Raw genomic sequence first — 14,046 nt, 5'->3', positions numbered from 1 at the left:
ACGCAAACTCCATGAGGAGGGCTCCACCACACTCTCACCCCCATCATCAACGGCTCTGAACTTAATTCCACATGGCCCTGAAGCCGACTGGGCCTCAGCCGACTCTATCTCCCCGGGCGTACCTCCTTCTGGCGGGCCAAGCGTTTCTCCAGCTCCTGGACTCGTGTCTGCTCTTCCTCTAATGCTTCCTTCACTCTGTTCTTCTCCTGGGTAACGCTTTCCGCCAAAGCCTGAGTCAAGGATCATTGTTTAATAGACATGGTTACCGTGGCAGGAATTTGGACTCTGCCAGGCACCACATAGGTTACCTCTTCCCTCTTGACTGCACCTCCCTGTGGGGGGCTGTGGGCGGCACAGCCCTGGAACTCAGAGCCAGCGGGCCCAGACCAGAGCCCCAGATCCACCCTTCTTAGCTGCAGGGCCTTGATGTGGGCTCGAGCTGACTCTGTCTCCCTGAGCCACGTACCTTCTTCTGCTGGGCCAGGAGGCTCTCCAGCTCTTGCATTCTCTTCCGTTCTTCCTCCAAAGTCTCGTTCGCTCTGTTTCTCTCTTGCGTAATGCGCTCCTCCAAAGCCTGGAAACCAATGACTGTTGTTTAATAGACATGGTTACCATGGCAGGAATTTGGACACTGCCAGGCACTGCATGGGCTACCTCTTCACTCCTCACCACACTCCCCTGGGGAGGCTGTGGGCAGCAGAGTCTAGGAGCTCGGAGCATGTGCTCTGGAGTCAGGAGACCCAGGGTAGAGCCCCAGGTTGATCCTTTCCAGCTGTAAGACACTGGGGAAGTAAAGCTACCAGAGCCTCAGTTGCCCTGCCTGTACAATGGAGACAGTAATAGTCTTCCTGTGTTGGGTTGATGTGAGGGGTGGATGGGATGATGAGCACGAAATGGCTGGCACAGTGATAACCACGCTTCCCACCTTGCAGACGAGGAAACAGGCTTACATGAAGGAATCCACCCAGTTTACTAGTAAATCACATGAGTAGGGATTCTAACTCTGACCCATTTGATTCTGAAGCCTGTGTTAAACCAGAGGTTAGCAAACAATGGTTTACAGACCAAATCTGGTCTGTTTTTGTGAATAAAGTTTTATTGGAACACTCTGTGCTTGCTGTGTATTGTCTATGGCTGCTTTTGCAGAAGAGCAGAGAGCATATGACCTGCAAAACTGAAAATATTTACTATCTGGCCCTTTATGGAACAATTTGGCCAATCCCTGATCTAATGCATCGGTGTGTGCACAAATCAAGTGACTGTTGTCAACAACTGGTAATAAGAAAAGAATGCTAGATTGATAGAGGAACCCAGACGTTTTTTTTCCCCCCTTTGAAACAAAGTCCTCAAACAAGTCAAGATTCATGAGAGGGAGGCTACTTAATGAGCCTGGACACATGTTTTTTTCGGAAAGGGCAGGTGATGGGAGTCAGAAGGGCTAAGGAAGGCTCACATAAAGTCAGGACACCTGGCACTGATGTCCAAGAGGTAACTTTCCAAGAAGTCCCCAGGGTCAAGTCCATCAATCCGACTGTCAGAGGAAGGGTGACCTTCGAGTGTCACAGTCTGTCTGGCAGGCACCTGATGTCGCTTCCTCCCTCTGCAAGGACGGTGGGGTGCATCGAGGTTTGCAGGTTTAAAAGAGGGGCTGACGCCAGCTCTTAGAACACTCTGCCAGGCCAGTGTCGCCATGGGTGTCTAGGAAGACTAGGCAGGCGCCCAACGCAGTGTTTAACACGGTGGGGCTGAAATACCAGACCCTGACAAGGGAAAAAGTCCATCCAAAATTAAAAAGAGAAAATAAGGCATTTGGAATGCCGATGTTAAAAGGAGAAGGTAATCAGAGAAGAGAAAAGGAAGTCGGTGGAGAGTTCTGTGAACATCCTGAAGATTTCTAGGTACCTCCTGGTTTTATTTTCTTCTCTGTGGAACAGTGCTGGCTTCTTCCATATCTAAATGCCCTTCAAAATGTGCCCGTCTTGATTTATAGCTATCATTAATATTACCTTTATGCGGATTGCACATGATTTGGTCAGATGGTTCTTCCTTTTTAATCTTTTATTTCGCAAATGCAGAAAAGCAGAGAAAGAGGCAAAGAGAAGGGGGAGGAGGAGGAGACTGATGTCTTGGGGTAACTGGACACACATGTGAGGATGGAGATGAAAGGGGGAGAGGTCTGGAGGGCAGGTGTGTGTGGCAGAGGAGCTGGGGAAAGATGGAGGTGGTGGCAGGTCCCGTCCTCTTCTGGGGAAGAAAGGAGAGATCTGGGAAGAGTTGAGGTCTGGTGGATCTGGGGCTGCTATCTTGCGGGGGCTGTGAGCAGGGTCAGCACGCACAGGCTGCTCCACACCCACCCACGACAGTGGCTCACAACTGTGGCTGCACTTTGCACCCACCCGGGAGTGCTTAGAAATCCCAGAGCAGGGGCCACACCCTCACCCCACTTAGATCACAATGCGGAGAGTCGGTGAGGAGAGGTGCAAGGCATTAGTAATCTTTAATCTCCTAAATGACAAAAGTCATAAAGACGGTAAAATTCATGGGAGGGGTCCCTGAATATCAAAAAGGGCCAACCCTTGGGTACGGCGGCTCACGCCTGTAATCCCAGAACTTTCGGAGGCTGAGGTGGGAGGATCACTTGATGCCAGGAGTTTGAGACCAGTCTGGGCAACACAGAGAGACCCCATTTCTACAAAAAATAAAAATATTAGCTGGGTGTGGTGGTGTGTGCCTGTGGCCCCAGCTACTTGAGAGACTGAGGTGGGAGGATCACTTGAGTCCAGGAGCTCAAGACCAGACTGGGCAACATAGCAAGATCCTATCTCTACCAAAAAAAAAAATTATCTGGGTGTAGTGCCATATGCTTGTGGTCCCAGGTACTTGGGAGGCTGAGGTGGGAGGACTACTGCAGCCTGGAAGTTTGAGGTTGCAGTGAGCTGTGATCACACCACTGCACTCCAGCCTGGGCAACAGAGCAAGACCCCATCTTAACAAAAAAAAAGGGCCAACTCTAGGACAGTGATGAGAATCAGCTCATTAAATAATATAGTTTCCTGGCCCTCTCCAGATGTTCTGATTTAACGGGTCTGGTGTGGGGACCAAGATCTGTATTTTTAGCAAAACATCTGGGTGGTTCTGATCAGGAAACTTTGGGAAAATCTTCCTCTAAGACTTCACCCTAAGAAAATGTGGATCTGCAGACTGGTAGCGTCAGCACCATCTGGGAGCTTGTTGGAAATCTAGCGTCTCAGGCCTGCTGAGACAGAAACTGCATCTTAACCAGATCCCCAGAAAATTCACGGGCACCTTTCAGTTTTAGAGATGCTGCTGTCTTCTGACTGGCCTGGTTTCTAGAAAAGTCAGTAGCAATTTTGGCCATTTGTTTTCCCTGATATGTATAAAGAGAAAGCAAAAGACTGAAATTTGTCATCTGAAGTTGATCTTGTGCACATTTAGAAACAGTCTGTCAGCTACAAACCAGGACCTGCAGCGATGACTCAGATTTTATAAAGCTGACTGCAATGTGTACACAAACAAGGCACCGTTTCCTGAAATTTCAATCACGCTGCCTTTTCAAGCTGATTTTGCTGTGAGTTTTAGAATTCAAACTTCATGTTAAATCCTCCCCACTTATTCACCCTGTTTAATTAATTTAGTTTCACGGCACCAAACAGAGTAGCTGAGATTTGTCTAAGTACATATGCCCTCAATTTCCCATATAAAAGACCATTTCATCAATTTTCAGTAGTAAAGCAAATGACAGGGACCACCTTACCGCCTTCTCTTCCGTCAGTTGCCTGATTTTGGCTTTCAGCTTCTCCTCTTGTTCTAGCCTCTCCTCGTTCAGCTGCTTCTTCTCTGCCAGATGCTCCCGCAGCTTTTCTTGCAGTAAAGACTGCTGAGTTTCTTGAGAACTGTTGAACTTGATCTGAAATGAGAGAAAAGTAAACCGATGCTGATGGGGGACAGGCCTAACTAAAAAGTCTTTCCACATTTGTTTACCAATTGTTTACCTTTCATGGGACAAAGGTTTACCCAAAAGTTTCTTAAAATCACAGAACACCACAGCATGCAGTGGTTAAGAATTCAGACTCTGGATCTAGAAAGAATCCCAGCTCTAATTGTTTCTAGACACTTCCTCATTTAGAAAATGAAGTTAATAACAGTATTGACCTTTTAGAGTTGTAAGGATTAAGTGAGATAATGATGGAAAGCTTTTAGCAGTGCTGAGCACATAGTAGGTGTCTAGTAAGTGGTAGGTGGGTGTGAGGAAAAAAAAAGCAGTCACTTAGGAGCCAGGAGGCTTGAACATTTGTCTTGATTCTTCGCCCATTAGCTGTGTGACACTGAAATTGTCCTTATCTGAAAAATGAGGAGAAGGGACTAGACCAGGGGTTGACAAACTACAGCCCACAGGCCAAATCGGGTCCACTGCATACTTTTGTAAATAAGGTGGCTTTTTTTTTATTTTTTATTTTTTTCTGAGCTGGTGTCTTGCTCTGTTGCCCAGGCTGGAGTGCAGGGACATGATCTTGGCTCCCTGCAAACTTCACCTCCTGGCTTCAAGTGATTCTCCTGCCTCAGCCTCCTGAGTGGCTGGGATTACAGGTGCCCACCACCACACCTGGCTAAGTTTGGTATTTTGAGTAGCGATGGGGGTTTCACCATGTTGGCCAGGCTGGTCTTGAACTCCTGACCTCGGGAGATCCAACCACCTCGGACTCCCAAAGTGCTGGGGATTACAGGCATGAGCCACCGTGCCCGCCATAAATAAAGTTTTACTGGAACCGTGGCATACTTATCACGCCCATTGCCTACATATTGTCTATGGCTACTTTCATTTTACTGTAGTAGAGTGGAAGAGGTATGAATATGGTCTGCAAAGCATAAAATATTTACCATCTAGCCCTTTACAGAGAAAGTTGCCAATCCCTGGACTCAAGCCTCTGTGGCTGATTGGCACGGTGGTCCCTTCTTCACCCCACTCTATCCATGTCTAGGGCTATGTAACTTGCAGTGCCCGCCCATATTTTGCCTCCAGACACTGAACTCGGCCATGTGACTTGCTCTGGCCAATGGGATCTTAGCAGACATAACACAAGCAGAAGATTGAAAAACACTATGTGATTGGGCCACTTTCTCTTCTACCTCTGCAGTCTCCCTAAGAACAGCCTAGGTTTACTTGCTGGGGGATGAGGGACACGTGGAGCTGAGTCGCCCCAGCTGAGGCTGGTCTAGATCAACCAAAGGCCAGCTAACACCCAGACAAGTGGGCAGGCCCATCCAAGGTCAGCAGAGCCACCTTGCCACTGACCCCAGACACGTGAGCAGTAAGTAGCAACTGCTGAATGCCGCTGAAGTTTTGTGGTTATTATATAACACTCTTATGGCTATCGTTATCAGAATGATATAACCCCTAAAGCTCATTTGCCTCTAGAATATTTCTTTTCTTTTAGTAATTCTGCTGCCTGTACTATAGATAGCTGTATTTTGTCCACTGGATTTAACAAACACAGTTTTCAAAATCTGATGGCATTAAGGCCAGGCACAGTGGCTCACACCTATAATCCCAGCACTTTGGGAAGCTGAGGTGGGTGGATCACTTGAGGTCAGGAGTTCAAGAGCAGCCTGGCCAACATAATGAAACCCCATCTCTACTAAAAATACAAAAATTAGCAAGACATGGTAGCAGACGCCTGTAATCCCAGCTACTTGGAAGGCTAAGGCAGAAGAATCAATTGAACCCAGGAGGCAGTGGCTGCAGTGAGCCGAGATTGCGCCACTGTACTCCAGTCTGGGCAACAGAGCGAGACTCGGAAAAAGAAAAAAACAATCTGATGGCGTTAAGTCTTCTGGGCCTTTGACAGAGGAAAACAAACAGTGTGGTTGGCCCAGGAGGCCAGACAGATGGCAGCACCCTGTCCTTGTCCTTACCCTCCTGGGAGATCTTAGCCAACTTTTTCTGTACCTCTTTGTGTGCAAACAGAGAAATCATTTCACCTGTTGGAGGGTGTGGACTGACTAGCTGATAAAGAAAAAACAGGTTTCAAATGCACAGTGCTATATAAATGCCAACCAGGGGCCGAAATGAACTTTGGAAAAAAAGAAATTAAAAGAATTACCTGAAGTTCCTGGGTCTGGCTCATAAGTTTTTTATAATGTTCCAGAAGATATATCAGATACAAAGAGAACCCTTAAAAAAACAGAAGGAAGAATGTAAGTATCAATTCAATTCAACTCCAAAGCTTGCAGACAGGTGGATGAAGGCAACGTTGCCATCCCATCAAAACAACATGAGCTGTCATCCAACCTGTGGTTTTAAAGTCGTTGATAGGCAGCCGGGCACGGTGGCTTAGGCTAGACATGGTGGCTCACGCCTGTAACCCCAGCACTTTGGGAGGCTGAGATGGGCAGATCACCTGAGGTCAGGAGCTTGAGACTAGCCTGGCTGGCCAACATGATAAAACCCCATCTCCACTAAAAATACAAAAACTAGCTGGGTGTGGTGGCGCATGTTTGTAATTCCAGCTCCTTGGGAGGCTGAGGCATGAGAATTACTTGAACCTCGAAGGCAGAGGTTGCAGTGAGCCCAGATTGTGCCACTGCATTCCAGCTCGGGCAACAGACAGAGACTCGGTCTCAAAAAAATAAAAATAAAAATAAACATAAAAATAAAAAAAGGAGTTGATAAGCCTTGGTTGAGCTCACATCCAACTTTCTTTTTGGAGGTGGAAAATAAACCATCAACAGAACACTTATTAACTGTCTACTCTGTGTAAAGCATGGTGCTGAGTGTGGGGGATGGTCAAAAGCCAAGACCTCCAGGGGCTTGCAGTTCAGTCCGACAGACAAGGTGTAAATGCCTGCTGGAAACACGCAATGACCTCAGGTGGCGTGTAAGTGACTGCTGAAGGAGAGGGGAGGGTGAGGGTCTCAGAGGAGGGAGACATCATTCCTGGAGTGAGCGAGTAAGGCCACTTGGTTGAAGAACCACTGGGTGTGGGTGCTGTTGGGTGGGCAGAATTCAGTGAGCCGGGGGAGGGTGCTTCAGAACAGGGGTGTGTGGGGCTGAATGATGACCTCCTACGATTCCAGGTCCGAATCCCTGGAACCTGTGGGTGTGACCGTACGGGGCAAAAGGAGCTTGGCAAATATGATTTAAGTTCAGGATTTCGAGGTGCGGTGTTATCCTGGATTATCTGGGTGGACCCAATGTCATCACATGGCTTCTTATAAGAAGGAGACAGAGGGAGGTTTGACCACAGACAGAGGGGAAGGTGATGTGATGGAAGGAGAGAGACCAGAAGATGCCACGTCACTGGCTTTGAAGATGGAGGAAGGGGCCACGAGCCAAGGAATGCAAGGAATGAAGCTCTAGAGGCTGAAGAAGGCCAGGAAACGGATGCCACCCTAGAGCCTCCGGAAGGAACTTTAACTCGGTGAAACCGAATTAATCCTGAACGCTAAGAGAATAATGTGTTGTTTTAAGCCACTCTCTTGTGGTCATTTGTTACAATAGTCACAGGAAGCCATAGCTTCGTACAGGGATGTGGGGGTGGTGGGGGTGGGTTAGGAAAAGGCAGTGCTCCTCCGGGGAAGTGCTGAGCTTACTTGGGCTGGAGTAGATGATGGGAGAGGGAGGAGCAGATGGTGGAGGAGGCGTGGAAGGGTGAGGTCAAGCTGTGACAGGCCTGCAACCATCACCTTGAGAGAGGAAACTTGATTTAAACATGATTGAAAGGTGCCCAGTGGGTCCCCATTTTATAGATGAGGCAGTGGCGTTCTGAGACGTGGGCCTGCCCGACGCCACACAGCAGGCCAGTGGCTGAGCCAAGACTAATTGGTGTGACTCAGGGTCTGAGTCACTATTCTAGCAGCTGGCAGAACAGTGAAGTAGCCTGATGAAGAGTGTTGTGTGTGTGTGTGTGTGTGTGTGTGTGTTTCTTTTGCAGAAAAATAACTGGGCTGCATTCGAGAGGCTGGAGCTGGCAGGGCTTCTTTGCTGCAGCACTGCTGATAGGTCCGGCCATATTGCTGGTATTGCACTGCTGACATTGTTGAGTCTGTGCCGTGGGGGCTGCCTTAGGCACTGTGGGATGGTTAGTAGCATCCCTGGTTTCTACCCACTGGATGCCAGGGGCACCCCCACTCACCCCACCCCAGTTGTGACAACCAAAAATGTCACCAGACGATCCTGGATGTTGCCTGTGATAAGCTCCCCTCCTCCGAGTGAGAGGCAGGGAGCTCTGCTAAGGGCCCGAGAGACGCCCAGGAATTCAGTGCTGATCCTCTAACCGAGGGTGGGAGAAGCGAGGAGGAGAAGGAAGAAAGGGAAAGCCTTTCAAAGCGGTAGAATGGTGGCCGCGCCATCAGACGGGAGAGAGACAGGGTGGGGTTGGGGTGGGCTGTGGCAGAGGGAGAGAAGCCCCCAGGCTGTTTCAGACATGCTGAATTGGAGGCATGGGCAGGACTCGAGGGAGGGATGGTCAGCGGAGAGCTGGACATGCTGACTGGCAAGGCCGGCCCAGCCCAGCCCATCCAGGGTCCTCGTGTGAATGAAGAAAGAGGCCCCCTTCTTCCTGGTGGCCATGGCCCCCAGCCAGGGACCCCACCTGCTGCCTCGGCTGGATTCCCTGCACCATCTTCCCGGCAGCCCCTCCTGCAGAGGCGTCCGTATGGATAACACATAGTAGTGGCTGGGGAAGCCCGGAAGTGCAGAGTTTCTTTGTGAGAAAGGAGACGGGGTGGACCAAGGGCTGACTGCACAGGAGAAAACACCCTCGTTAGGGACAGGAGTTGGTGAAGGGGGCTGCTGGGAATGAATGGAAAAGATCAGGAGGGAAGCAGAGTGCCCCAGGGCCTGAAGAGCTGAGGGGCAAAAGGGTTTCAAAAAAGAGAACGAAGAGTGTTGGGCAGGTCAGAGACACGGTCCCCGAGAGGGTGGTGGCCCAGTCAGTGCTGCAGGGGGCCCACGTCAGTTACTTGGCAGAAAGGCCAAGAAGTTGGCAATGAAGACCAAGGGTGCAACATGCTTCTTAAAGATCACAGGTGAAGACAGGAGTAAGAGCAATTGAAAAGGAGCAAAAGAAGCGATGGATTCCAGAGAAGAATGATTTTTTCAGGATGGTAGAACCATCTTGAAGTGCCCCTTCGATGGCAAAGGGAAGGAACTAAGAGGAAAAGAAAGGCCGCAGACGCCAAAGAAAGAAGAATTTTGTGCACAAGGTCCCTGGGAAGGAGAGGAAAGGGGAGACAGGGCAGGGTACGTGCTGCATCTAGGAGGAAGACCTCGTGAGGATGATGGAGGGAAGGAATAAAAGATGGACACAGAGAGAGAAAGGAAGCGAGGAGAACATGCTTGTGCATGGGGCAATGCACCATTCGGAGGATTTCCAGCACAGAAACGTGAGAACAGCAATATTATAATAATAGCACACCTCCTGTATGCCAGTGCTATGCCAAGAGTCTGATACATCTTTTTAATCATTATAAACAACCTGGCAAGGAAGTGTGTTCATATTTATAGGTGAAACGACAGAAGCTCCCCAAGGTTAAGCTACAGAGCTGGTAAGTGGTAAATCAGAATTCAGACCTAGGTCTGTCACTCTCTTTTCAAAGGGTTTGGAGGCTTGAGAGTACAGGGTTTGGGTTGGTGCATTGGGGAGGTGCATTGCAAGGATACCAAGATGGCGGAGGAGGTGAGATGGCTGGGCTGACATTGGCTTGGCCCATTGGACCTGGTGAATACAGACATCTGTGGAGGCTCTGTTGGGATAAGTCTGGGATTTTGCTTGGCTGCAACGTGTGACCCAGGAACCAAAGGAGAAGGATGAAATCATAGTTGGGATCTGAGGAGGACTAAGGGGTGAGGGAGTTGAGGATGCTGAAGGGGAGGCCAGTATTTGATCACCTTTCTATTTCTAGATGAGATGACTAACTGTAATCATAATGGGATTTTGCTCTTTGGGGGAAGCAACAAGTCTTTCTTATACTTCTGTTTACAAAAGTTATATATGTTGCAGAAATTCACAATGTGGGAAGTGTTTGCTGCTGCGTCTTCCTGTTCTGCATGGTGGCTGGCACACAGGGGCCCTCAACGAACAGTTGTTGAACAACTGAATGCAAGTCAAGGTCCAATGCAATCCCACCCTGCTGCGATAATACTCCTAACAGTTTGATGTCTTTTTCTCAAGGTTGTTCTTTTGCTCAGATACTGACATCTAAAAAAAAATAAAAGCCCACTAAGCATATTGTATTGCAACTTGCTTTCTTTTCATTTAAAGACACAGTGTATCTTGGATATCTCAGTGGTTTGCCATGCATGCAAGAAAAGTCCTTTGTTTGTAACAAAGTCTTGCAGAAATAGACACAAACGATGGAGCTTGCAGAGAAAAATGTAAAAAGTCCTTTCCTTCCCTCATCAGAGGAACCCTGAGAAACCAGGCAGGAGGAGTATTCAGCTGACTTTCAAGGTGCCGCTTAAACATTCTTATCCTCCCAGCTGAACCACAAAGCAAATCCTCCACCCTTCCGAACACACTGGACCCCACCAGGCCTCACCTTGTGGGTTACACATGACATCTCACACAAACACTGCAAGTTGTTTCCCTGACGTTTAGCCCACCTGGATTCCCCTGGGGGATTCGTTTCAGGACTTACGTCCTAGTTTGTGACGTGTGTTTTATCTCTTAGGAGGATGTTCTAAGAGGCAGGTAGCCCAGTGGTCAAGAGCAGGCAGTTTGAGATTGGAGGGGCGTGGACTGGGTTGCAGCTTGGTCACCTGGCAGTCGGGACACCAGAGCCACTGTCACGACTCTAGAAAGGGCTGTTGGCTTCAACCCAATTGAGGGCTCACAGCTAAGGAAACCCCATTTGCTGCTAAATGGAGACAGGGCAGAGGCTCCAAAGGATGTCACCTGGGTGCAAGTAAACCAGGCTATGCGGCCCACATGCCTGCCTGGCTGGTGGCTACCCATGTTTAGGTCAGATTAAGTCAACAAGTATTGGAGGCTGACGATGACAGCAGCCCCCACCAAGTATAAGCTGCCTGTGACCAGCGCTGCCATGCGTGTATCCCATCACTTAGTCCTCATATGCCCCTAAGAGACTGGATGGCCATTTCATGAGCAAGTAAATGGAGACACAGCCACATCACGTAACTGCCCACATAGCTAGTAGGTGCACAGCTGATATTCAGGCCTTGGCAGTAGGTCCCCAGTGTCCCAGCTTGGAACATTACTGTGATACAGATGAGGCTTTCTGTGGTTATGGCTCAGGGTAGGAATCAGATGCAGTTTACCTTAGGGAAAGACGACTCTCAGCTCTGTCGCTGGCCGAGCCGATGACAGCACCCATTCTCAAGGGACTGGGCACGTGCCTGGTACCTTGGTACATCTTCAGAGGAAGTGTGTATGTGTGTAGGGGGTGGGGGTGAAGAGGCAGGGGTCATAGGGAAGACACAAGTGTTAGGGTCACGAAGACCTCCGTTTGAGTCCTAGCCCTAATGTACTAGCTGTGTGACCCCGGGCAACTTTTTAACATTACTGTGTCTCAGTTTCTTTACTTTTAAAATACAGGCTGGGCGCTGTGGCTCACGCCTTGTAATCCCAGCACTTTGGGAGTTGAGTGGGTTGCTTGAGCCCATGAATTTGAGACCAGCCTGGGCAACATGGCGGAACTTCATCTCTACAAAAAAACACAAAAATTAGGTGGCATGGTGGCACATGCCTGTAGTTCCAGCTACTTGGGAGGCTGAAGTGGGAGGATCGCTTGAGCCTGGGAGGTGGAGGTTGCAATGAGCTGAAATCATGCCACTGCACTCCAGTCTGGGCAACAGAGCAAGACTTTCACTCAAAAAAAAAAAAAAAAAAGATAAATAAAATAAAGACGGTAATCATACGTGCCTCCCTGGGTAGGTGGGAGGATAAAAGTACACAATGCGTGTGAAACACCTAACACAGTGCTAAGTCCCCAGGAGGAGTTAACAACCCGTGCTTTCTACCCTTCTCTTCGGAGCCAGAAATGCAGGCGGCTCCGGGGAGTGTGCGGGATGGCGACGAATAGACTGGGGACTCCCTGTCAGCCTCTGTAACGTGAAGTGCCTCGAATCACCTTATCCTGGTGGAGTAATCAGAAAACCAGCTTTGAGCCAGTTTCCTCTTTTCCAAAATGAAGATAATGGGCAAATTATTAACTCATAGAGTTATTGTGAGGATGAAATGAGATCATGTATAAAAAATGCTGAGAACCGTATCTAGAATACAAGTCCTCAGTGATGAATGACTGTCATTGTTACCATAATCACCGTCATCATCACCTTCCTCCTTCCTCCTCGTCCCTCCCCCTCCCCATCCTTCCTCCTCATCTTCCTCTTCCCGATCCTCCTCCTGGACTAGCCCTGGGCTAGGAATTAGGTACAAGAGTAGAGAATATGGGGCATACTCTAGCTCACCCTGTTCTTTCAGTCTTTTGGGCACTTGACGTAATATTGCTTGTACTGGAAGAGAAAATGCCTTTTACCATCAACTTCCTCTTCTGCTGAGTGGACAAAAGATGTGCCCTGCTTACCAACCTTTCTGTTATTCTCCATTCTTTTAGTTGTAATCACAGAATATGTAGGCAGCAAACCACCGTTTCCCCAACGAGTGTTTCGTGGAACATCATTCCAAGAGGTTAGCTGGGGGCGGGGGTGGGGGTAAGGGCATCAAGAAAGGGGACCAGTAGTTGGGAAATACTGCTTTCTTTTTCCCCTTCTTGTTGACCCAGGGTGCGTGTTAACCAGGGAGGGATTCTGCAGAGACCTGCTTAATGTCCTTCAAATCTCCCGACTCTATGAAGTCAGAATGAAATGGCTGGTCTGAGGAATGCTGCCTAAAATCAGTCTTCCTTAGCTTTTCTGGAATTACTGGCCTGAAAGCTTAACTTTACAATCTGCATTTATTGATTGATTGATTGATTGATTTATAGACAGGTTCTCACTGGGTCACACAGGCTGCAGTGCAGTGGCATAATCATAGCTCACTGCAGCCTCGAAATCTTAGCCTCAAGGAATCCTCCTGGCTCAGCCTCATGAGTAGCTGGAACTACAGGCCTGTGCCACCATGCCTGGCTAATTTATTATTATTTTTATTTTTTTGGAGATGAGGGGTTTCATGACATTGCCCAGGTTGGTCTTGAACTTCTAGCTTTAAATGATCTTCCTGCCTCAGCCTCCTAAGTTGCTGGGATCACAGGCATGAGCCATTACCACTGACAGCAACCCACATTTCTTAACAGTAATATATGCCTAGATTTATGGACTTAGTCTAGATGACTAAAATGGTCTTGGGAGTGGGAAGGGGACAGTGCACACGTAGCTTGGCTCTGTTATTACCAGGATGGAAATCAGGGTCTTTGTTTTAGTTCCGGTCTTGAAGAACAACGAGAACTCTGCTCCATGTTTTACCGCATTTCAAGTAAGCTCACGACTCTGCCTTGATTGCAATAACAGTAACACTCTCTGCTATATGATGAGGGGAAGGTTCCTACATCAAAATTAATGTTGGTTTTGCTTGTGCTTTTTAAGAATGTTACCCCACCTTCTGGATACTTTGGAAGCATCCTGCGGGGGATGTTGAAGCGCCAGGGTTGAAAATCACTCCTCTATTCTTATTCCTTGTGGAAAGAATATAAAACTGAGGCAGGCTCTCTGGAGGGTGATTTGGCAAGGAGAAGCAACAAGCTTCAAAATGTTGGAGTTCCTTAAGGTGCAGCCCTGGGCTCTTTCCCTTCTCTCTCATTAATTTCATGTCAGTCATGAGCTTCCATGAAATCAGGCAAAACATGGAGCAAAGTTCTCCGGCTGTTCTTCAAGATTGAAGAATAAATAATCTTCCAAAGTGATACCATTCTCATCTATGGCCTTAATCTTCCTTCCTGCTTTGCTTCCTGCCTGCTTGCCTCCCTTCCTGCTTTCCCTCCTGCCTTCCTTCCTGCCTTCCTGTCTTCTACCCATCCATTCATCCACCCACAGACCCACCTATCCTTCTATCCACCCACCTTTCCTCC

The 14,046-nt window shown here is 48.5% G+C and overlaps 1 protein-coding gene across 1 annotated transcript in view; it reads right to left on the bottom strand.

Annotated features, from left to right (window-relative positions):
* Positions 1 to 14,046, bottom strand: part of FHAD1 (forkhead-associated (FHA) phosphopeptide binding domain 1) — a 172,295-nt gene that overhangs the window by 53,168 nt on the left and 105,081 nt on the right. Inside the window, exons 15-17 of the mRNA XM_011966789.1 lie at positions 3,771 to 3,928; positions 467 to 574; positions 123 to 230 (exon numbers count right to left, since the gene is read on the bottom strand). Of these exons, the coding sequence (XP_011822179.1) occupies positions 123 to 230; positions 467 to 574; positions 3,771 to 3,928 (374 nt within the window). The remainder of the gene's footprint in view (positions 1 to 122; positions 231 to 466; positions 575 to 3,770; positions 3,929 to 14,046) is intronic.

Source organism: Mandrillus leucophaeus, unplaced genomic scaffold, assembly GCF_000951045.1.
Source record: "Mandrillus leucophaeus isolate KB7577 unplaced genomic scaffold, Mleu.le_1.0 Scaffold773, whole genome shotgun sequence".
NCBI classification, from domain to species: domain Eukaryota; kingdom Metazoa; phylum Chordata; class Mammalia; order Primates; family Cercopithecidae; genus Mandrillus; species Mandrillus leucophaeus.
This window is presented reverse-complemented; position numbering and strand designations above follow the sequence as displayed.